The 24575-nt window shown below is 44.8% G+C and overlaps 1 protein-coding gene across 1 annotated transcript in view; it reads right to left on the reverse strand.

The window, feature by feature from the left end:
* LOC141047208 (uncharacterized) overlaps nt 1-24292 on the reverse strand; it is a 31793-nt gene extending 7501 nt beyond the window's left edge. The window contains exons 1-5 of the mRNA XM_073542160.1: nt 24266-24292; nt 24029-24208; nt 23822-23945; nt 23641-23738; nt 23352-23442 (exon numbers count right to left, since the gene is read on the reverse strand). Coding sequence (XP_073398261.1) covers nt 23352-23442; nt 23641-23738; nt 23822-23945; nt 24029-24208; nt 24266-24292 — 520 coding nt within the window. The remainder of the gene's footprint in view (nt 1-23351; nt 23443-23640; nt 23739-23821; nt 23946-24028; nt 24209-24265) is intronic.
* Nucleotides 24293-24575: the final 283 nt, after the last annotated feature.

The raw sequence follows: 24575 nt of genomic DNA on the forward strand, positions 1-24575 counted from the left end.
TTTGCACTGATGAGGGGCAGTACCCTGAAACACAGTGTCTGCAAATGGAGATTCTGGCTTGGCTTTTATCCTAAGTCATGTAACTAGGCTCGTTAAAGGGTCAACATTGAATTTTAGGATTGCTACCTCCAATAGGTGGCACTAGAGTTCTAGTCCTCTTCCTCTCTGAAGAGACAATTTGCATAATTAGCATATTTCCCAGAGGAGCATTGCGGCTTTAAGTCTCCTCACCTCGACATGCTTAGCATGTCATTCTCCGCAAGGAGAAATGATACTTCTTGGATATCGGTCAGACGCCTCTCTCACAGCCAAACCAGATCTTCTCCCACTTTGCACTGATGAGGGGCAGTACCCCGAAACACAGTGTCTGCAAATGGAGATTCTGGCTTGGCTTTTATCCTAAGTCATGTAACTAGGCTCGTTAAAGGGTCAACATTGACTTTTAGGATTGCTACCTCCAATAGGTGGCACTAGAGTTCTAGTCCTCTTCCTCTCTGAAGAGACAATTTGCATAATTAGCATATTTCCCAGAGGAGCATTGCGGCTTTAAGTCTCCTCACCTCGACATGCTTAGCATGTCATTCTCCGCAAGGAGAAATGATACTTCTTGGACATAGTTATGAGGACATCATGCTATGTGTGGGGGCCTCAATTTTGTGTGAGGGGACTGTATGGGTAATCAAACTATGTAGGGAACTGTGGGGGAAATCATACTTTATATTGGAGGCAGCTGGGACCATCATACGGTGTGTGAGACTTTGGGGGCCATCACATTGTGTATGGGGTACTGTGGGGCCATCATACTGTTTTGTGGGGCTGTGGAGGCATCATACTGTGTGGGGGGATGTAGAAGATTCTTACAGTGTAGGGGCCTCATAATGTATGTGGGGGAAGAATGTTGGCATCATACGGTGTTGGGGGCACTGTGGGGACAACATACTGCATTGGAGGGGGCTGTTGCAGTATCATAATGAATGGGGTGTGCAATGGTCACATCATACTATGTTAGTGGTTGTGGGGGCATGATACTATGCTGTATACACGATTGCAGCATCATACTGTGCTAATGGTTCTGGGGGCATCATAATATGGTGTGGACACGGTTGCTGCCTCATACTACGCTAATGGTTGTGGGGGCATGATACTATGTTGTGGACACGGTTGCAGCATCATACTGCATTAGTGGTTGTGGGGGCATGATACTATGTTGTGGACACGGTTGCTGCATCATACTGCGCTAATGGTTCTGGGGGCATCATAATATGGTGTGGACACGGTTGCTGCATCATACTGTGCTAATGGTTGTGGGGGCATGATACTATGTTGTGGACATTGTTGCAGCATCATACTGTGCTAATGGTTGTGGGGCATGATACTATGTTGTGGACATTGTTGCTGCATCATACTGTGCTAATGGTTGTGGGGGCATGATACTATGTTATGGACATTGTTGCAGCATCATACTGTGTTAGTGGTTGTGGGGGCATGATACTATGTTGTGGACATGGTTGCTGCATCATACTGTGCTAATGGTTGTGTGGGCATGATACTATGTTGTGGACACAGTTGCTGCATCATACTGTGCTAATGGTTGTGGGAGCATGATACTATGTTATGGACATTGTTGCTGCATCATACTGTGCTAATGGTTATGGGGGCATGATACTCTGTTGTGGACATTGTTGCTGCATCATACTGTGTTAGTGGGGGCATGATACTATGTTGTGGACACGGTTGCAGCATCATACTGCATTAGTGGTTGTGGGAGCATGATACTATGTTGTGGACACGGTTGCAGCATCATACTGCATTAGTGGTTGTGGGGGCATGATACTATGTTGTGGACACGGTTGCTGCATCATACTGCGCTAATGGTTCTGGGGGCATCATAACATGGTGTGGACACGGTTGCAGCATCATACTGCGCTAATAGTTGTGGGGGCATGATACTATGTTGTGGACAATGTTGCTGCATCATACTGTGTTAGTGGTTGTGGGGGCATGATACTATGTTGTGGACATTGTTGCTGCATCATACTGTGTTAGTGGGGGCATGATACGATGTTGTGGACACGGTTGCAGCATCATACTGCATTAGTGGTTGTGGGAGCATGATACTATGTTGTGGACACGGTTGCTGCATCATACTGCGCTAATGGTTGAGGGGGCATGATACTATGTTGTGGACACAGTTGCTGCCTCATACTGCATTAGTGGTTGTGGGAGCATGATACCATGTTGTGGACACGGTTGCTGCATCATACTGCGCTAATGGTTGAGGGGGCATGATACTATGTTGTGGACACGGTTGCTGCATCATACTGCGCTAATGGTTGTGGGGGCATGATACTATGTTGTGGACACAGTTGCTGCCTCATACTGCATTAGTGGTTGTGGGAGCATGATACCATGTTGTGGACACGGTTGCTGCATCATACTGCGCTAATGGTTGAGGGGGCATGATACTATGTTGTGGACACGGTTGCTGCATCATACTGCGCTAATGGTTGTGGGGGCATGATACTATGTTGTGGACACAGTTGCTGCCTCATACTGTGTTAGTGGGGGCATGATACGATGTTGTGGACACGGTTGCTGCATCATACTGCGCTAATGGTTGTGGGGGCATGATACTATGTTGTGGACATTGTTGCTGCATCATACTGTGTTAGTGGGGGCATGATACTATGTTGTGGACACGGTTGCTGCATCATACTGCGCTAATGGTTGTGGGGGCATGATACTATGTTGTGGACATTGTTGCTGCATCATACTGTGTTAGTGGGGGCATGATACGATGTTGTGGACACGGTTGCAGCATCATACTGCATTAGTGGTTGTGGGAGCATGATACTATGTTGTGGACACGGTTGCTGCATCATACTGCGCTAATGGTTGAGGGGGCATGATACTATGTTGTGGACACAGTTGCTGCCTCATACTGCATTAGTGGTTGTGGGAGCATGATACTATGTTGTGGACACGGTTGCTGCATCATACTGCGCTAATGGTTGAGGGGGCATGATACTATGTTGTGGACACGGTTGCTGCATCATACTGCGCTAATGGTTGAGGGGGCATGATACTATGTTGTGGACACGGTTGCAGCATCATACTGCATTAGTGGTTGTGGGGGCATGATACTATGTTGTGGACACAGTTGCTGCCTCATACTGTGTTAGTGGTTGTGGGGGCATGATACTATGTTGTGGACACGGTTGCAGCATCATACTGTGTTAGTGGTTGTGGGGGCATGATACTATGTTGTGGACACGGTTGCAGCATTATACTGTGTTAGTGGTTGTGGGGACATGATACTATGGTGTGGACACGGTTGCTGCATCATACCGCGCTAGGGACACTGTAGAGTCATCCTACTGTGCACGTGTTGGGTATTATATGGGCACATTGTGTGAGGAGTATATGCCACACACAACCTCCATATGCCAGCTCCCCCCTGTATATGCCATGCACAGCCTCCATATGCCAGATCACCCCTGTATATGCCATGCACAAACTCCATATGCCAGCTCACCCCTGTATATGCCACACACAACCTCCGTATGCCAGCTCCCCCTGTACATGCCACGCACAACCTCCATATGCCTGCTCACCCCTGTATATGCCATGCACAACCTCCATATGCCAGCTCCCCCTGTATATGCCACACACAACCTCCATATGCCAGCTCCCCCTGTACATGCCACGCACAACCTCCATATGCCTGCTCACCCCTGTATATGCCACGCACAACCTCCATATGCCAGCTCCCCCCTGTATATGCCATGCACAGCCTCCATATGCCAGATCACCCCTGTATATGCCATGCACAAACTCCATATGCCAGCTCACCCCTGTATATGCCACACACAACCTCCGTATGCCAGCTCCCCCTGTATATGCCACGCACAACCTCCATATGCCAGCTCACCCCTGTATATGCCATGCACAACCTCCATATGCCAGCTCCCCCTGTATATGCCACACACAACCTCCATATGCCAGCTCCCCCTGTACATGCCACGCACAACCTCCATATGCCTGCTCACCCCTGTATATGCCACACACAACCTCCATATGCCAGCTCCCCCCTGTATATGCCATGCACAGCCTCCATATGCCAGATCACCCCTGTATATGCCATGCACAAACTCCATATGCCAGCTCACCCCTGTATATGCCACACACAACCTCCGTATGCCAGCTCCCCCTGTACATGCCACGCACAACCTCCATATGCCTGCTCACCCCTGTATATGCCATGCACAACCTCCATATGCCAGCTCCCCCTGTATATGCCACACACAACCTCCATATGCCAGCTCCCCCTGTACATGCCACGCACAACCTCCATATGCCTGCTCACCCCTGTATATGCCACGCACAACCTCCATATGCCAGCTCCCCCCTGTATATGCCATGCACAGCCTCCATATGCCAGATCACCCCTGTATATGCCATGCACAAACTCCATATGCCAGCTCACCCCTGTATATGCCACACACAACCTCCGTATGCCAGCTCCCCCTGTATATGCCACGCACAACCTCCATATGCCAGCTCACCCCTGTATATGCCATGCACAACCTCCATATGCCAGCTCCCCCTGTATATGCCACACACAACCTCCATATGCCAGCTCCCCCTGTACATGCCACACACAACCACCATATCCCAGCTCACCCCTGTATATGCCACACACAACCTCCATATGCCAGCTCCCCCTGTACATGCCACGCACAACCTCCATATGCCTGCTCACCCCTGTATATGCCACGCACAACCTCCATATGCCAGCTCCCCCTGTATATGCCATGCACAACCTCCATATGCCAGCTCCCCCTGTATATGCCACGCACAACCTCCATATGCCAGCTCACCCCTGTATATGCCACACACAACCTCCGTATGCCAGCTCCCCCTGTATATGCCACACACAACCTCCATATGCCAGCTCCCCCTGTACATGCTACACACAACCACCATATCCCAGCTCACCCCTGTATATGCCACACACAACCTCCATATGCCAGCTCCCCCTGTACATGCCACACACAACCTCCATATGCCAGCTCCCCCTGTATATGCCACACACAACCTCCATATGCCAGCTCCCCCTGTACATGCCACACACAACCTCCATATGCCAGCTCCCCCTGTATATGCCACACACAACCTCCATATGCCAGCTCCCCCTGTATATGCCACGCACAACCTCCATATGCCAGCTCCCCCTGTATATGCCACGCACAACCTCCATATGCCAGCTCCCCCTGTATATGCCACGCACAACCTCCATATGCCAGCTCACCCCTGTATATGCCACGCACAACCTCCATATGCCAGCTCACCCCTGTATATGCCATGCACAACCTCCATATGCCAGCTCCCCCTGTATATGCCATGCACAACCTCCATATGCCAGATCACCCCTGTATATGCCATACACAACCTCCATATGCCAGATCACCCCTGTATATGCCATACACAACCTCCATATTCCAGCTCCCCCTGTATATGCCATGCACAACCTCCATATGCTACTTCCCCCCTGACATATACCATCAACCACCTCTCATATTTTTGCCTCTGTACAAAAAGCAGTATTCCTGGCCCTTCACCTCTGCAGCCCTGATAGTTACCAATGGATGATGTCACCACCCCACTCCCTTCATTGCTGCAACACACCTGGTATACAGCAGGTCATCTTGTCTCCAGCAGCTCGTCGGGTCTACAGCAGGCAGCAGCTCGTCGGGTCTACAGCAGGCAGCAGCTCGTCAGGATTCCAGGAACTCGTCCAGTATCCTGTCCTGATCTCCTGCAGCTCCTCCGGTAAGTGCAACGTGACCATCCAAGACCTATTATGCTGGCAGTGAACAGTACAGCATCCGGCATAATAGGGCTTGTGATAGAGTGTAAATGGAGCTTAGCGGATAGCGCTGGTCTCTAATAAAATGGCGTCTGGCCACAACTACAGCTGTGAATTGAGCAGCCCACAGAGGCGTACCCAGGTCACAGCAGATGCGGCTGCAATGTTAGAGATAGGGTCAGTGTCCGACTAATGTCTGCTATGCCCAAGGACTGCCGTATTTGAGGATGGAAAGTGTCGTTCAGCAGCCATTACAGACCTGCAAGGTAAAATGGCAGCGCCCAGTGGCTGCACCAAAACAGTAAAAAAAAAACATAAACATAACAGAGTCAAGCTTAGATGAAATCATATTCTTAGATCATTTTCATTTTTACAATAAATTATCAAAAATCTCGGCACCTTCCCTTTCATCTCATTTCCACCTCGATAGTGACGCTCTCTTAGGATACATGTTACTCTATGATGGCACTTTTGCACATGGCCACTAGATGGCGCTACATTTGACATTTGCCTGAATTTTTATATCTACACATGATTTACACAAATTATATTTTCTTGTGGTAACTCTATACTATTTACCATTAGAAGCTGTGTATTTTTGTTATTATTTGTATGTATACATGATTGATTACCACTTCTGTCTCTGTAAAAACAATCCCCTTTAACCCCTTTCCAACATCAGGTGTAAATGTATGCCGATGTCGGGCTCCCTCCCTTTGATGTCTGCTCCAGCGCTGAGTCCACATCTTTTCTGGCACATGCCAGCAAGCGTGCCAGAAATCCCGCCCTTCAGTGACCCCGTCACGATTGTGGATCACTGATGGGTTAGCATGACAACCAGAGGTCTCCAGCAGAAGTCTATTTCTATGAGCGCTGCCCGCTAGCCGAAAATGCATGGACCAGGGATCATCCTGCCAAACTCCCGCTCTCCTTTTAACATGGGCAAAATGCTACTCAGACAACACAGAGTGAAGGTAAAACAGTGTGGCAATGCTTTACTGAGCCACAAAACAGGCAGATAACACATAGAACAGTCCCAGCACAGTACCCAAGATGGGGCACATTACAGAGTCTCACCCTTCCACTGACCCACCGGGATAATAGCAGCTGTGACTACAGATCTTCCAGAGTCACTACCGCACCTATGGCATGCACATAGAGGAGGTAATGATAAGCGTAAGAAGACGACAGTCCATACAAGACCAGTTGATCCGAGAATCACAACCTGACTTCTCCAAACGTATCCATGGTTCACCGATGGTCAATGCAGCAGATCTGTATTCTTCCAACCGAGGCTGAAAACCCCTAGGTTGTTTCCTGTAGAATCATAGATCTGTGTCCCTCGTAATGGTGCCATGATCTAAAAAGGCTGCTGTCCTGTCTCTGGTCCTTTTGAGATGTATAGATGTCTTGGCAGAATCTCTCTGGCTGTTTCTCTCTCTGTCTCTTTATACAGAGGCCTGTAACCTATTTTTAGACTTAACAAGTGTCCTTCATTCAGTATTTACATAAAGGGTAAGAATGGAGATGAGATTATTATAGCATTACTTAGTTTTTCCTTCTCTGCTTTAGAAGTCATCAAACTGGCTCCATAATGCAATGTATAATTAGCGTATCAGCAATCATCACTAGTGATCAAGGATAAGCGCACAATAAAGTCAATATTACCGGCTTACACAAACAAAAGTCTGTTTTCTTGACCAACCAGAAATCAACACTTAAATTTAAAGCCAACATACAGATAACATTCTATTATTCTTCGTTTGATAAAAATAGTCATCTGGTTAATTAAGATACAATGCTGTATGTCTTCACAATCCCAAAAGTAAAAAATGTTTTTAAAAATAATAAAAAAATAAAAAAATATAAAAGTTCAAATTAACCCCATTTCTCCCCATTCAAAATAAAACAATTAAAAAAAACATGCACATATTTGGTATCAACACGTTCAGAATTTCTTGATCTATCAATATAAAAAAAAAATTAACCTGATTGCTAAATGGCGTAATGAGAAAAAAAAGTCAAAATGCCACAAAGAGGTATTCTTGGTCTTTCTACAGTTGCATTGCCGGTGGAGTTAAAACGACCTGAAAACGCCTGGTGGTGTGAGTATGAGTTATACAATTATCTAAGAAGCTGATAGTTAGAACCCTTGGGATTCACAGCCAGCAGGAAGAGTCAGAATACTGCCGCTGATTGGGTGCAGGGCTCGTGTGATGTAACAACCTCACATAAGCCCCGGGACAGTGAGTCTCGACATCACTGAAGTGGAGCCGGCATACCAGCGGAGTATGAGTGTTTTTATTTTAATGAGGCCAAACATGAGGACTGAGCTCACTGAGAAAAAAAGATATATATACCGTATTTTTGGGACTATAGGACGCACCTAGGTTTTAGAGGAGGAAATTAGGAAAAAAATTGAAGCAAAAAATGTTAATTCTGTACTTAATATCCCGTATCCTGGTATGCATGGCCCCCTCATCCCTACCCTGGCATGCATGGCCCCCTCATCCCTACCCTGGTATGCATGGCCCCCTCATCCCTACCCTGGTATGCATGGCCCCCTCATCCCTACCCAGGTATGCATGGATCCCTCATCCCTATCCTGGCTGGAATTATCACTCTCATCCTATACTAGTATGCATGGCCCCATCCCTATCCTGGTATACAGGGCCCTCATCTCGTCCTGGTACGCAGGGCCCCCATCCCTATTCTGGTATGATTGGCACCCATCTCGGTTCTGGCATGCATGGCCTAATCCTTATAATTGGCCACCACCCCCATCCTGGTATGCATGGCCCCATCAGAAAACATTAAAAAAAACAACAAAATATTACACTTACCTATCCTGCGCTCCCTCACAGCGTCTGCTGCGGTGCCAGCAACTGCTTTATGCTTGTAAGCATCACATGGCAGGGACGTCATGCAATGCTCACAAGCAGAGCACAGCTGCCAGAGTACTCACCGGGACGGTTCATTGCAGAGAGCAGTAAGTATTCATTGCTCTTCAGTAGCACGCAGTGTCAGCCACTGGCACGCCAGTGGAGTATGTGTTTTTATTTTATTGAGGCCAAACATGAGGAATGAGCTGAGAAAAAAAAATATATATACTGTATTTTTTGGACTATAGGATGCACCTAGGTTTTAGAGGAGGAAATTAGGTAAAAAATGTAGTAAATTCTTTACTTAATATCCCCTATCCTGGTATATACGGTCCCCTCTTCCCTACCCTGGTATACATGCCCCCTCATCCCTATCCTGGCATGCATGGATCCCTCATCCCTATCCTGGTATGCATGGATCCCTCATCCCTATCCTGGCATGCATGGCCCCTTCATCCCTACCCTGGTATGCATGGATCCCTCATCCCTACCCTGGTATGCATGCCCCCTCATCACTATCCTGGTATGCATGGATCCCTCATCCCTACCCTGGCATGCATGGATCCGATCCCTCACTCATCCCTACCCTGGCATGCATGCCCCCTCATCCCTATCCTGGCATACATGCCCCCTCATCCCTATCCTGGCATGCGTGGCCCCCTCATCCCTATCCTGGCATGCATGGCCCCCTCATCCCTACCCTGGTATGCATGGATCCCTCACTCATCCCTACCCTGGCATGCATGCCCCCTCATCCCTATCCTGGCATGCATGGATCCCTCATCCCTACTGTGGTATGCATGGCCCCCTCATCCCTACCCTGGCATGCATGCCCCCTCATCCTTTTCCTGGCATGCATGGATCCCTCATCTCTATCCTGGTATGCATTGCCCCCTCATCCCTACCCTGGTATGCATGACCCCCTCTTCCCTATCCTGGTATGCATGGCCCCCTCATCTCTATCCTGGTATGCATGGACCCCTCATCCCTATCCTGGTATGCATGGCCCCCTCATCCCTATCCTGGTATGCATGGCCCCCTCATCCCTACCCTGGTATGCATGACCCCCTCTTCCCTATCCTGGTATGCATGGCCCCCTCATCTCTATCCTGGTATGCATTGCCCCCTCATCCCTACCCTGGTATGCATGACCCCCTCTTCCCTATCCTGGTATGCATGGCCCCCTCATCTCTACCCTGTTATGCATGGACCCCTCATCCCTACCCTGGTATGCATGGCCCCCTCATCTCTACCCTGGTATGCATGACCCCCTCTTCCCTATCCTGGTATACATGACCCCCTCATCCCTATCCTGGTATGCATGGCCCCCTCATCCCTACCCTGGTATGCATGACTCCTCATTCCCATCCTATTATGCATGCCTCCTCATCCCTATCCTGGCAGTAATTATCGCCCTCATCCCTATACTATTATGCATGGCCCCATCCCTATCCTGATATGCAGGGCCCCATCCCTATTATGGTATGATTGGCCCCCATTGTGGTCCTGGTATGTATGGCCCAATCCTTATAATTGGCCACCACCCCCATCCGGGTATGCATGGCCCCCTCATCCCTACCCTGGTATGCATGACTCCTCATTCCCATCCTATTATGCATGCCTCCTCATCCCTATCCTGGCAGTAATTATCGCCCTCATCCCTATACTATTATGCATGGCCCCATCCCTATCCTGATATGCAGGGCCCCATCCCTATTATGGTATGATTGGCCCCCATTGTGGTCCTGGTATGTATGGCCCAATCCTTATAATTGGCCACCACCCCCATCCGGGTATGCATGGCCCCATCAGAAGACATTAAAAAAAACCCATTACACTTACCTATCCTTGCGCTCCCTCACAGCGTCTGCTCCAATGCCAGCAACTGCTTTATGCCTGTAAGCAGCACATGGCAGGGACGTCATGCGTTGTTCTCAAGCAGAGCACAGCTGCCGGAGTACTCACCGGGACTGTGCACACAGAGAGCAGTGAGCATTCATTCTTCAGTAGCGCGCAGTGTCAGCCACCGGCTTCCTGCTGGCATGAATATTCACTGGATTCATTCATTCATCAGGAGACTATTTAATATTGAACTATATTCAAGCGAGGCTAGACGAAGAAAACCCTAAAATCATGTATCATGTTAACCGAAACAGTCAGAAAACTAGCCCCATATTGGGCGACCTCAGACTATATACTGTGTAAGTTTATAAGCCCCTCCAGTGTCAGGAATAGATAGTATGTGATAAAACCGTATATACCACTCAGGGAACACTTACCTGTCAGAGATAATTTCCATATTCATACTAAATAATGGCACAGATCTCCCAGACATTATGATTGCACATATCCCTAGTCTTTATACCGATATTGCACTCATTCCCTGACAGACTGCAGCATGGCCATTAGTTAGGAGCTGCTAATGATCTTTGGAGCAGGTAAGTTTTCCCTGAGTGGTACATATTGGGCCGTCTGAAGACTGAGTTTAGTCTAGGACAATTTGTCTGCACTACTAATTATCAGCAGTTACATTACCAAACTAGGGCAGTCCCTATAGGAGAAAACACAAGAATTATACTGTATTGTCACATACTATCTATTCCTGACACTGGAGGGGCTTATAAACTTACACAGTATATAGTTTCAGGGGTTTTTTGTCTAGCCTCGCTTGAATATAGGTCAATATTAAAGAGTCTCCTGATGAGTCGCCTTTGGAGAGGATGATGAAACCCTCAGAGATGAGAGGCTTGGAGAGTGAGTGTGTATACGTCACCTCACCCTATACACTGAACTGTGGGGTACATATTTTTTCTCTTAGTCACCTACTGATTAACTTTCAGGGGGTGAATTATGGGTATAGTTTTACATTTGGAATTAATAAAGTTTAGTTTTATCCTTTTGTCAGCAAACATGAGGAATGACAAGAGACAACCCATTTAAGAAGATTCAGTTTTGGTTAAAACTATTCCAACATTATGAATATAAAAAAGGCTTCTCCCCTATTTGACGTCTCTGATGTTTATTAACAACTGATTTCCAAGTAAAATATTTCCCACATTAAGAAAATGAAAAAGGCTTCTCCTCTATGTGACTGCTCTGATGTCTAACAAGAAGCGCTTTCCGGTTAAAATATTTCCCACATTCTGAACATGAAAAAGGCTTTTCCCCTGTGTGGGTTCTCTGGTGCTTAACCAAATGTGATTTCTGGTTAAAACATTTCCCACATTCTGAACATGAAAAAGGCTTCTCCCCTGTGTGAATTCTCTGGTGTGTAACAAGAAGCACTTTCCGGCTAAAACATTTCCCACATACTGAACATAAAAAAGGCTTCTCCCCTGTGTGAATTCTTTGATGTTGCTCAAGATCCCTCTTATAGTTAAAACATTTCCCACATTCTGAACATGAAAAAGGCTTTTCCCCTGTGTGAGTTCTCTGGTGTGTAACAAGAAGCACTTTCCGGCTAAAACATTTCCCACATACTGAACATAAAAAAGGCTTCTCCCCTGTGTGAATTCTTTGATGTTGCTCAAGATCCCTCTTATAGTTAAAACATTTCCCACATTCTGAACATGAAAATGGCTTCTCCCCTGTGTGAATTCTCTGGTGTGTAACAAGAAGCACTTTCCGGCTAAAACATTTCCCACATACTAAACATAAAAAAGGCTTCTCCCCTGTGTGAATTCTTTGATGTTGCTCAAGATCCCTCTTATAGTTAAAACATTTCCCACATTCTGAACATGAAAAAGACTTTTCCCCTGTGTGGGTTCTCTGATGGTTCACAAAATATGATTTATGTGTAAAACATTTCCCACATTCTGAACAGTAAAAAGACTTCTCCCCTGTGTGAGTTCTTTGGTGCCTAACAAAATGTGATTTCCATGTAAAACATTTCCCACATTCTGAACATGAAAAAGGCTTGTCTCCTGTGTGAGCTCTCTGATGGGTCACAAAATATGATTTATGTGTAAAACATTTCCCACATTCTGAACAGTAAAAAGGCTTCTCCCCTGTGTGAGTTCTCTGGTGCCTAACAAAATGTGATTTCCATGTAAAACATTTCCCACATTCTGAACATGAATATGACTTCTTTGCTTTAGGAGCAGTTTGTTTTTTAATGCCTCTTTTGTGACTTTGATTTTCCTTAGTAGTCAGTAATGAATCAGAAGATGGGACCTGTTTCATAGGATCAGATGACAGATCTTTCCTGTGAATGGATGATGGTATATCTGGAGTAACAGCAATCACTTCAGTTGTATCTTGTAGGATCTCAAGATCATCAGATTTGAAAATTGAAGATGTCAGCTGTCCCTCTGATCTCCTGGTACAGTCATCTGCTAAGATAAAAAACAATTATTATTTTCTAATAAAATATCCTTGAGTTTTATATTTTTGAACATTTCTACTTAGCTTGCCATTTTTACAGACAGTTTATGTAAAAAACTTTAATTATTTACCAAGACAATGACAGTTCACAGTCTAATAGAAAACCTTGTTGGATGAACCAGTAGTGTGCGGTGTTCAACTGTTTGTTCATTCTGCCTCCCAAATATCGAATAAAAAGAATCCAATCAATGTTATGTAGGCGAAAATAATACCAATTCTCATCTCACAAAAAACAAGTCCCCACTCAGGTCCATCATCTGTCAATGGAGAAACAGAGGTTCCCACACTATTAGTGGCTCAAAGGCTGCTGAAAAGCAACAAGGATTCTATAAACCAATCCGGCAAAATCCGCTCTCACTTCGGAGTCTTGCAGTGTGCACAAACAACATTTAGGATCCCTGTATTTAGCAATATTATAGTGAGAAGAATCCACTTAATTTGCGGTGTCTCCTGGAGCACAATCTGGGCACTATGTGCTGGGTAATAAAATGGCAAATGTGTAATTTTCCCTCTCCAACATCCACTAAGTGTTAATTTCCGGGAAGTGGCTGTGGAGTCAAAATATTCACTCCTCCTACACATGTGGTCTAAATTGCTGGTACCCCTCATTTAGTTACAGAAAAACCCACAATGGTCACAGAAATAACTTGAATCCTACAAAAGTAATAATAAATCAAAAATCTATGAAAATGAACAAATGAAAGTCAGACATTGCTTTCCAGCCATGCTTCCACAGAATGAAAAAAATTAAACTCATGAAATAGGCCTGGACAGAAATGATGGTACCCTTAACTTAACCGCTTCATGACTGCCAACGGTAGATAAACGTCAGCACTAGCAGGGCTTTGTGCAGAGCCGACATTTGCCTATGGTCGGAGGTTTCATAGAATCATAGAATCGTAGAGTTGGAAGTGACCTCCTGGGCCATCTGGTCCAACCCCCTGCTCAAAGCAGGATTCGCTAAATCATTCCAGACAGATGTCTGTCCAGCCTCTGTTTAAAGACTTCTATTGAAGGAGAACTCACCACCTCTCGTGGCAGCCTGTTCCACTCATTGATCACTCTGTCAAAAAGTTTTTTCTAATATCTAATCTGTGTCTCCTCCCATTCAGCTTCATCCCATTGCTTTTAGTCTTTCCTTGTGCAAATGAGAATAAAGTTGATCCTTCTACAATGTGACAGCCCTTGAGATATTTGTAGAGTTATTAAGTCTCCTCTCAGTCTTCTCTTTTGCAAGCTAAACATTCCCAAATCCTGCAACCTTTCCTCATAAGACAGGGTTTGCAGACCGGTCACCATTCTGGTCGCTCTTTTCTGAACTTGCTCCAGTTTGTTGATGTCTTTTTTAAAATGTGGTGCCCAAAACTGGACACAATATTCCAGATGAGGTCTGACCAAAGAGGAGTAGAGGGAAATAATGACTTCACGTGATCTAGACTGTATGCTTCTGTTAATACATCCTAGAATTGCATTTGCCTTTTTTGCTGCTGCATCACACTGTTGACTCATATTCAGTCTGTGATCTATTAGTATACCCAAGATTTTTTCACATGAGCTGTTGCTTAGCCCTATTCCTCCCATTCTGTATATGCTTTTTTTATTTTTATTGCCCAGATGTAGTACTTTGCATTTTTCCCTGTTAAAAAACATTCTGTTAGTTGCTGCCCACTGCTCCAATTTATTTATATTTTTTTGAATCCTCTCTCTCTCTTCTCTAGTATTGTAGAAACTGAAAGAAAAAGAGCGCAATAGGGTCTTACCCGAGAAAACACAGATATAAGTCAATGGTTTATACTCACCCTCTGCAGGAGAGTAACAGGCATAAAGGAACAAGGTCAGCTTGCTGCACATCCAAATGACCACGCCGTGGCCATAAATCTTCAGATTCAAGGAAGGAATTTTTATGGATTAAACGTGCGCTACCAGACCATCACTCCTCACAAGTTGTGTAGTTAATACATTTATTTCCCTACGCGTTTCAAAGTTAAAAACTTCTTCCTCAGGGGATGATATGTACAGACAGGTATAGACAACGCCGGTTTTATACATACACAATTCAAAAATTGGCGCCAAGAGTCACATGTTGCGAGGGAGAAAAAAAAAAATCAGCGGTCATCAGTGTTACGATATCAAGGGATATTAAAAACTTATTCTTTTCAACAAATTAATTATTTTAATATATTTTCAGATGACTGTATAAAGGAAAAAGAAAAAAAGAAGAAAAAAGGAAAAAATTATGAACAAAAAAGGAAAAGAACCAGAAATAACGAGGTCCGAAAGAGAGCAAAAGTCAGTGCATAGACCACCACTCTGAATGAGACGATAACGTGTCACAAAGAAGAAAAGGGGAGGATGGATGGACATCTTTCTATAAAATATATAAATATTTATTGAAGTTTATAAAATTAATAAAAAGGAATTTATCAAAAACTTTATTGCATGTAAAAAGAATAATTAAAATTATAAAAAGCATGTGTGTAAAATGTGAAAAAAAGTGTCTATTTGATAAACCCGCAGCAGAAGAAGTATTGCATAAAAATTAGCACCTTTATGGTGACAAGAGTTAAAAATGCGTGTCTAAATCCAGAATAAAGGATAAATCTGTTACCAGACATACTCCTTTATTCTGGATTTAGACACGCATTTTTAACTCTTGTCACCATAAAGGTGCTAATTTTTATGCAATACTTCTTCTGCTGCGGGTTTATCAAATAGACACTTTTTTTCACATTTTACACACATGCTTTTTATAATTTTAATTATTCTTTTTACATGCAATAAAGTTTTTGATAAATTCCTTTTTATTAATTTTATAAACTTCAATAAATATTTATATATTTTATAGAAAGATGTCCATCCATCCTCCCCTTTTCTTCTTTGTGACACGTTATCGTCTCATTCAGAGTGGTGGTCTATGCACTGACTTTTGCTCTCTTTCGGACCTCGTTATTTCTGGTTCTTTTCCTTTTTTGTTCATAATTTTTTCCTTTTTTCTTCTTTTTTTCTTTTTCCTTTATACAGTCATCTGAAAATATATTAAAATAATTAATTTGTTGAAAAGAATAAGTTTTTAATATCCCTTGATATCGTAACACTGATGACCGCTGATTTTTTTTTTCTCCCTCGCAACATGTGACTCTTGGCGCCAATTTTTGAATTGTGTATGTATAAATCCGGCGTTGTCTATACCTGTCTGTACATATCATCCCCTGAGGAAGAAGTTTTTAACTTTGAAACGCGTAGGCAAATAAATGTATTAACTACACAACTTGTGAGGAGTGATGGTCTGGTAGCGCACGTTTAATCCATAAAAATTCCTTCCTTGAATCTTCTCTAGTATTAGCTATCCCTCCTAGCTTTGTGTCATCAGCAAATTTAATCAGTTTACCTTCAATTCCTTCATCTAAATAGTTGATAAAGATGTTGAACAATACAGGGCCCAGGACAGAGCCCTGTGGTACCCCACTTGAGACATTCTTCCAACTGGATGTGCAGTCATTTAGGACCACTCTTTGGGTCCGATCACTAAGCCAGTTATGAATCCACCTAACAGTTGCCTATCGTGCTGATCGGGAACCCCACGCACCTTATAGCCAGGGCTGGCGTTAGGGGCAGGCAGACCAGGCATCTGCCTAGGGCCCCCGTTCCCCCAGGGGCCCCCAGCTAGCAGCACATCACACAGATGCAATGGGGCCTGTGAGGCAGGGGAGCCCGCCAGCTGCCAGCACTGACCCCCCTCCACCACCACACTGAACTATACCGGCATCTGTTGGTACAGTTCTAAGCAATGCTGGAGGAGAGAGTGTTAGCTGATGCTCCCTCTCCCATCATTCCCCGCTCTGCCTCACACTGCGGGTGCGCGATGATGTCATCGCGCACTCACTGTGTGCCAGGCAGCGCATCGGCAGCTGCTGAGACAAGAGCCAGGAGCAGCGCAGGCATGAGAGGTGAGGATAGTGTTTTTTTTTACTATAACAGTGACTACTGGACTTTGGGGCCATTCTCGGGGGGGGAAGATGTGGGCTGTGCTATATACTATGCGGGCTGTGTTACATACTATGCGGGCTGTGCTATATACTATGCTGGCTGTGCTATATACTATGGGGGCTTTGCTATATACTATGCAGGCTGTTCTATATACTATGAGGGCTGTGCTATATGGGCAGTGCTATATACTATGCGGGCTGTGCTATATACTATGCGGGCTGTGCTATATACTATGAGGCCTATGCTATACACTATGTGGGCTGGGTTATATATGTGGGCTGGGTTATATATGTGGACTGGGTTATATACTATTGGGGGTATATTATATTCTATGGGGGGAGGCTGTGTTATATACTATGGGCGGTATATTTTAATCTATGGGGAAGCTGTGCTATATACTATGGGGGGCTACATTATATACTATATGGAGGAGGGCTGTTTTATATTCTATGGGGGGCTACATTATATTCTATTGGGGTTGTATTAGATTTTATGAGGGAGGATGGCATCATACTCTTTGAAGGACCTACATTATATTCTATGGGGAGGTGGGCTGTATTATATTCTATTTGGGGCTACATTATATTCTATGGGGTGCTGTATTATATTTATATTCTATGAGGGGTGATTGCATTTTTTTTCTATGGGGGGTTACATTATACTCTGTGGGGTGGCTGCATTATGCTCTATGGGGTGGCTGCATTATACTATATGTGGGCTGCATTACACTGTATCAAGGACTATGGGGAATACATTATGCTATATGAAGAACTATGGGGTGCATTATACTATGGAAGTGAATTGTACTACATAGATGACTATGGTGGTGTATTATACTATATGGGGCACTATGAGGACTGAGGAGGACTGAGCAGTGTATTATACTATATGGAGGACTATGGGGAGTGTATTATACTATATGGAGGACTATGGGGAGTGTATTATACTATATGGAGGACTATGGGGAGTGTATTATACTATATGGAGGACTATGGGGAGTGTATTATACTATATGGAGGACTATGGGGAGTGTATTATACTATATGGAGGACTATGAGGAGTGTATTATACTATATGGAGGACTATGGGGAGTGTATTATACTATATGGAGGACTATGGGGAGTGTATTATACTATATGGAGGACTATGGGGAGTGTATTATACTATATGGAGGACTATGGGGTGTGCATTTTACAATATGGAAGACTGTGGTGCACATTATAATATATGGCGGACTATGGGGTGTATTATACTAAACAAGCAAAATGCTGCATATTCATCGAGTGATTGGATTGTTTAAGCCAGAACAAAAACCATTGTTCTCAGCAGCTAATCGCCGGTGTAAACTGTAGATGTGCGGCTTGATGCCATACATGATACTGTCTGGGGACAGATTGATCTAATAGTGATTGTTCTGTCCCCATCATTCTTTCTCAGATGGTGGAAAGAGGCCGGGAAACAAGTGTGGAACGATTTCTATATTGACGATCACACTCATTTAGCGTCCTGAACTCAGCGAATGTAACTACAACCAAAATGCTTCTCTGTGATGTGCCATCTGTCAGCATTTGGGCCCCATTTTACACTTTGCCTAGGGCCCCACTTTGCCTAAAACTGGCCCTGCTTATAAAGAGGGGATTCTGGCGCACAACGCTTCCTGTGACCCCTGACCTCATCGAGACCTGATTGGTTCAGGTCCTGATGATGTCAGCGTCACACCAGCCAATGAGACAAATCATTGGAGAGTTTGTTGTAGCAGTGAACTTTCCCGGGTGATCTACCCCATAAAAACCGCTGCTTCTCCTCAGATCTCCTGTCAGTGAGAGATTAGAGGAGAAGCAGTGTCACAAGTGCTGCTGCCAACAGCTGTGTCAGTCAGCGATTGTGCTATAAAGTAACAATACAGATAAGGCAGGTTAGGGTTAGTGCTATAGTTAGGGTCAGTGTTGGGGCTAAAGAATTAGGCTTTTCTCAATTGCTTCCCCAATAATTTGGTCACGTCAATCACGTCGTAGTTTTCTATTTCCGGTAAAAAAATAAAAATGAATAAAATGGCCCGTCAGTATTATAGTGCAGAGGAGGCTCAGGCTGGTTTCACACTTGCATTTTTTTGCGTTGCTTTTTAGCCCAAAAAAAAACGCATATACGTTTTTTCCCCTATACTTTAACATGGGTGTGCATACATATGCGCACGCGTTTTTTTGCAGTGTGCGCTCGGGCGCACAAAATGCATCCTGTTACATTTTTTTGTGCGTCCGACTTGCCCCCAAAAAACGCATACGCACGCAATGCGCTTTTTTACAGCAAAACATCTATTAAAGTCTATGGGTGCGTATACGTGCTCATTGCAATGCGCACCTATGCGCAAAAAAACTCATGCGTTTTTTTTCTATAAAATGCACCAAAACCTGCAAAAAACGCACTCAAACTCATGATGCATTTTTTCATGCGTTTGTGTGCGCAAAAAACGCGCAGCAAAAAAACGCAAGTGTGAAAGTAGCCTTATGCACTTTTATGTTCTGACAGCGAAGAAAGTGCAGGGTCAGATGGAGATGTGGATTTCGAGGGCTTTAGTATTTTTATCCTGAGCTTGATCCCCACAGATGCCACAAGGGCCACTGCAGACCAACAGGGATCCACTACTCCAAAACCTGTGTCTGTCACTGACTACAACAAATATATGGGGTGTGGACCTTGCAGGTCAGGTTCTACAGCCATACCAGGTATCAAGAAAATCATATATCTGGTATAAAAAGTTAGTCATGTATTTGTTTCAGGTGGCCACATAGAATTCTTTTGTATTATACAAAAAAGCCGGAAATGCAGATACTTTCCTTGATTATCAGGAAAAGGTCATGTAAATCTTGTTTTTGATAATTTTGTCCCCACCAATCCTTTAGAATGTGAAGATGTCAGAAGACTCACTGAGCGACATTTTATTGCACTCATCCCAGTAACTGAAACAAGAAAGAACCCCAGAGAAGATGTCGTGTATGTTCCTAGAGAGGACTGAGGCATGATCCCCGCTATTATTACCCACAATGCCCATCACTGCCAGCCTTATGCCTCCATGACGGCTTTACAATCTTCCACACAGAACCACGGTTTTGAACTGTTTTGACATTCAAGCATTTGGTTTATTTAGTGACAGACACATTTGAGTAGAGCTGACTTAACAATTTCCGGGGGTAGGTGGGGGGAGGTCTCCAGAGACACAAGCTGGGCACAATATATTGGGCACTACAATGACATTTTTGCAATTTTTGCTCTGAAATTTCCACTACGAGTTTCTGGAAATCATCCATGTAGTGAAAGTGGTCACTATAATAATAATCTTTATTTTTATATAGTGCTAACATATTCCGCACATACAGTTTGCACACATTATCATCACTGTCCCCGATGGGGCTCACAATCTAAATTCCCTATCAGTATGTCTTTAGAATGTGGGAGGAAACCGGAGACCAGGAGGAAACCCACGCAAACACGGGGAGAACATACAAACTCCTTGCAGATGTTGTCCTTGGTGAGCCACCGTGCCACCCCCTGTCCATAGATGAATTCCCAGAGGGGTGTCATTTCCAAAACGGGGTCACTTTAGGGGGGATTCTGTTGTTCTGGCACTTAGCGGCTCTCCAAAGTACCATAACAGCAGAATCCCCCCTGAAGTGACCCCATTTGGGAAATGACCCCCCTCTGTGAATTCATCTATGGGTGTAGTGACCCTTTACCTATCTACCTATTTTCCAATGTAAAATCTGGGGTAAAACAACATTTTAGTGGTAAAAATGTAATTATTTCTTCTTCACTGCCCAATGGTATAATTTTCTATGGAACAGCTGTGGGGTCAGTATGCTCACTGCACCACGAGAAGAATTCATTCCGGGAAGTATTTGGTAAAATGCAGTCACTTTTGGGGCTTATGCTGTTCTGGCACCTCAAGGGCTCTGACAATGTGACATGTCACCCACAAACACTTCCAGCAAAATCTGCCTCCAATATTGCTCTCATTCCCTTCGGAGCTCTGCCATGCACCCAAACAGTGGTTTACCCCCACATATGTGGTGTCAGCATACTCAGGCTGAATTTCACAACAACTTTTGGGATCCAATTTCTCCTGATACACTTTGAAAAAAAAATGGAGGGCAAAAAGATCATTTTTTGTGGAAAAAATATGATTTTTTATTTTCATGGCTCTACGTAATTAACTTCTGTGAAGAACTTGGTTGTTCAAAGTGCCCACCACACATTTCCTTGGGGGGGGTTAGATTTCAAAATGGGGTCACTTGTTGGGGGATTTCCACTGTTTAGACTCGTGGCTATTTTGAGATTTAGAAAAAAATGAAATCCAGCAAAATGTCACCGGCGATGGCGGCTCCTGCACAGTAGCATCTATAAGTAAGAGATAGAGGCTACTGCACAGGGGCCGCTGGTGTCATTTTGCTGAATGTGATTTTTTTTCTAAGCCTCACAATAGCCACAATATTATAGGCATTATCAACAATAATATCAATGCTATTATATGCATTATGTAATAATGGGGGCAGGTCAGTGAGGGATCAGCGACCAGTCATAGGCCGATACAGAGGAATATGTAATCAGAGCACCACATAAAGCCCCGCCCACAGCCCCACCCACAGTCCCGCCCCAGAGCATGAGAATCTCATTAACTGAAAACTACAAATACAGATTACACAACAGTAAACCAGAGTTGCCCTCATTTATGGTGGACCATTGGAGCTACTATGGATCCTGAGCAGAAGATTAGAGATAATAATATTGCTCCCCATTTCAGGAGAGATTGTGCAGTAATCTGAATTCCTTAGGATCAGAAACAATGTAATTCATGACATGGAGTGAATCCATGACACCAGGGCTGGAGCCAACACATCTCCTGCAGGCGGGAATAAATGTATATTACAGCCATCAGCCACACACAGCTTAGAGATCTATCATGGCACAGGTGGAATGTTTGTCCTGGAGATTATCACAATCCTCCTTGAAGTTAGTTGGTTTTAATACAAATTGAAAAGTCAGGATAAAGGGAAACTCTGCTGTTATTGGACAGAAATGGTGTCTTTCCCTCATCCTTCAAACATGCCTCAATCACACCCATCCTCAAAAAGCCCCCCCTTGACCCATCCTCTGTGTCTAACTATCGCCCAACATCTCTCCTCCCTTACGCCTCAAAACTACTGGAACAGCATGTATATCTTGAACTGTCTTCCCACCTCTCCTCCTTTTCCCTCTTTGACCGGTTACAATCTGGCTTCCGCCCGCATCACTCAACTGAAACTGCCCTAACTTAAGTCACTTACGACTTACTAACTGCCAAGAGCAAGCGACACTACTCTGTCCTCTGCCTTCGACACCATGGACCAGTCCCTTCTGCTACAGATTCTCTCATTTCTTGGCATCACAGACTTGGCCCTATCCTGGATCATGTGGCATTTTGGTGCGCACGGCGCACCCTTAAAAGGACGCATGCGCCAGCAAACGCATACCTGCGCACGGCCTGCGTACCCAATGCTAAAGATAGGGTACGCAGGTCACATGCAGCGTCTTGCGCCCATAGGTGGAGCGGCTGGGAGGAGGTACTGCCTGGGTTGGAGCTTAGCGGCGGCCGTGCGCAGACCGACGCAGGTCAGTGAAACGCTAGTGTGAAACTAGCCTAAGTCAGTTCTATACCAAGATGGCGTCCGTGTCTTCAGGCAACACCCTGGAAGGAATCCTTGGAATGCAGAAGCTGAGATACTGGATACCATATATGGAAGTGAAGCTGAAATGGACCTATCATAGACTGACACTGGCTACTCAGAAGATTGTGTGACACCCATTTGCTGTTTCTTTGTCTTGAGAATAAACTTCAGTTGTGTGCAAGCCTTTACTGAGAAAGGAGTAGACATCTAACTCTGTGTTCGCTGTGACTCTTGAAGCGCGCACTCGGCCTATATTGGGTCAGGTACAAACAATCATATAGATCTTGCTTTAAGGGATCACCCTCACACTAATCCCAGGGGGTAGGTGGATCCTCCAGGTTGTAAGTTCTATAGAAAAGGGCTTTCAATGCCCAAAGTCATTTGAACAGTTTTGGGTGGAGGAGAATGTTGTGATCTAGAGGCAAAATGGTGATCATGGTAATACGGCCGGACTACACCACCGATAAAGCAGCCACAGCCGGTGACTGAGAGGAATCTGTGACTTCTCTGCATTCAGTGGTTACTACTCACCTGGGTAGTCATATGTGGGAATCTCCTCTTTACACCACTCATCATCTCTCACATATGTCTCTGTAGTATTAATATGGGTCAGATCTTCACCCTGAAACAAATATTGTAAAAGTCACAGACAGATGGAGAAGTCCCATCTATGATCAGCTCTAATCCTGCCATCTCCACCGCTCTCATTACACAAGTATAAAACATATAATACTGGTGGATAAAACAAGACTGAGCACAAGACCTTCACAGCCGTCTACACATCATAGGGGAGATCTCCTGACACCTTCTCTCCATCTACCTGAAGATCCTGGGGAGCACTGGGATCTTCTTGGTTACAGTCCTGTAGAAGAAGAGGATGGGGACATCTCTCTGGTGTTGTCCTCTTACTGGATAGATCTGGAGGAAACACATACAGGGACTGAATTCATTCTCTACATACAGATAATTATAGGCCGTGTGTATTTAGTCCTGTCTATTACCTGGTGATGTGAGGGGCTGGGGAACCTCCATTATGACGTTCTTGTACAGCTCTCTGTGTCCTTCTACATACTCCCACTCCTCCATGGAGAAATAGACAGCGACATCCTGACACCTTATAGGAACCTGACACATACAATGATACCGTCATCCCCCCGATCCCTTCATAGCGTTACTGTATAATGTCCCAGCATTCCCAGCAGTGTCACCTCTCCAGTCAGCAGCTCAATCATCTTGTAGATGAGTTCTAGGATCTTCTGGTCATTGATGTCCTCATGGGTCAGGGGGTGAGGTGGAGGCCCCGTGATTGGGCTCAGGGGTCTTCCCCATCCCTCAGACACAGGGTCCTGACAGCGATCACTAGAGGTCTTCTTCACCACTGTGTAATCCTGGTTATGGAGCGACACATTAATAAATCTCACTACAGACATTTCCAGAGTCCTCACCCCTCCAGTTCTGTCCGTTATTCCCATAGATAAGAATGATGTAATGTGACGTCATCAGAATCTCTCACCTCTCCAGTGAGACGGAAGAGGATCTCTAGGGTGAGGTGTAATATCCTCTCCGCCATCTTGTCTCTGTCCATATCCATCCTTGATGGGTAAATCAGGAAATTTCTCTTCTGTAGAAGATCTTCACTGAGAGGATCCGATATTGTAGAGACCTGAATGAGAAGAAGATGATCCGATGTAACATCATAAGAATCCTGTGTAATAATACAATTACTGGAGATAATAAGGGAAACATAGGAGGAGA

The sequence above is a fragment of the Dendrobates tinctorius genome, unplaced genomic scaffold (genome assembly GCF_039654945.1).
Source record: "Dendrobates tinctorius isolate UK_male_01 unplaced genomic scaffold, ASM3965494v1 ptg000126l, whole genome shotgun sequence".
NCBI classification, from domain to species: Eukaryota; Metazoa; Chordata; class Amphibia; order Anura; family Dendrobatidae; genus Dendrobates; species Dendrobates tinctorius.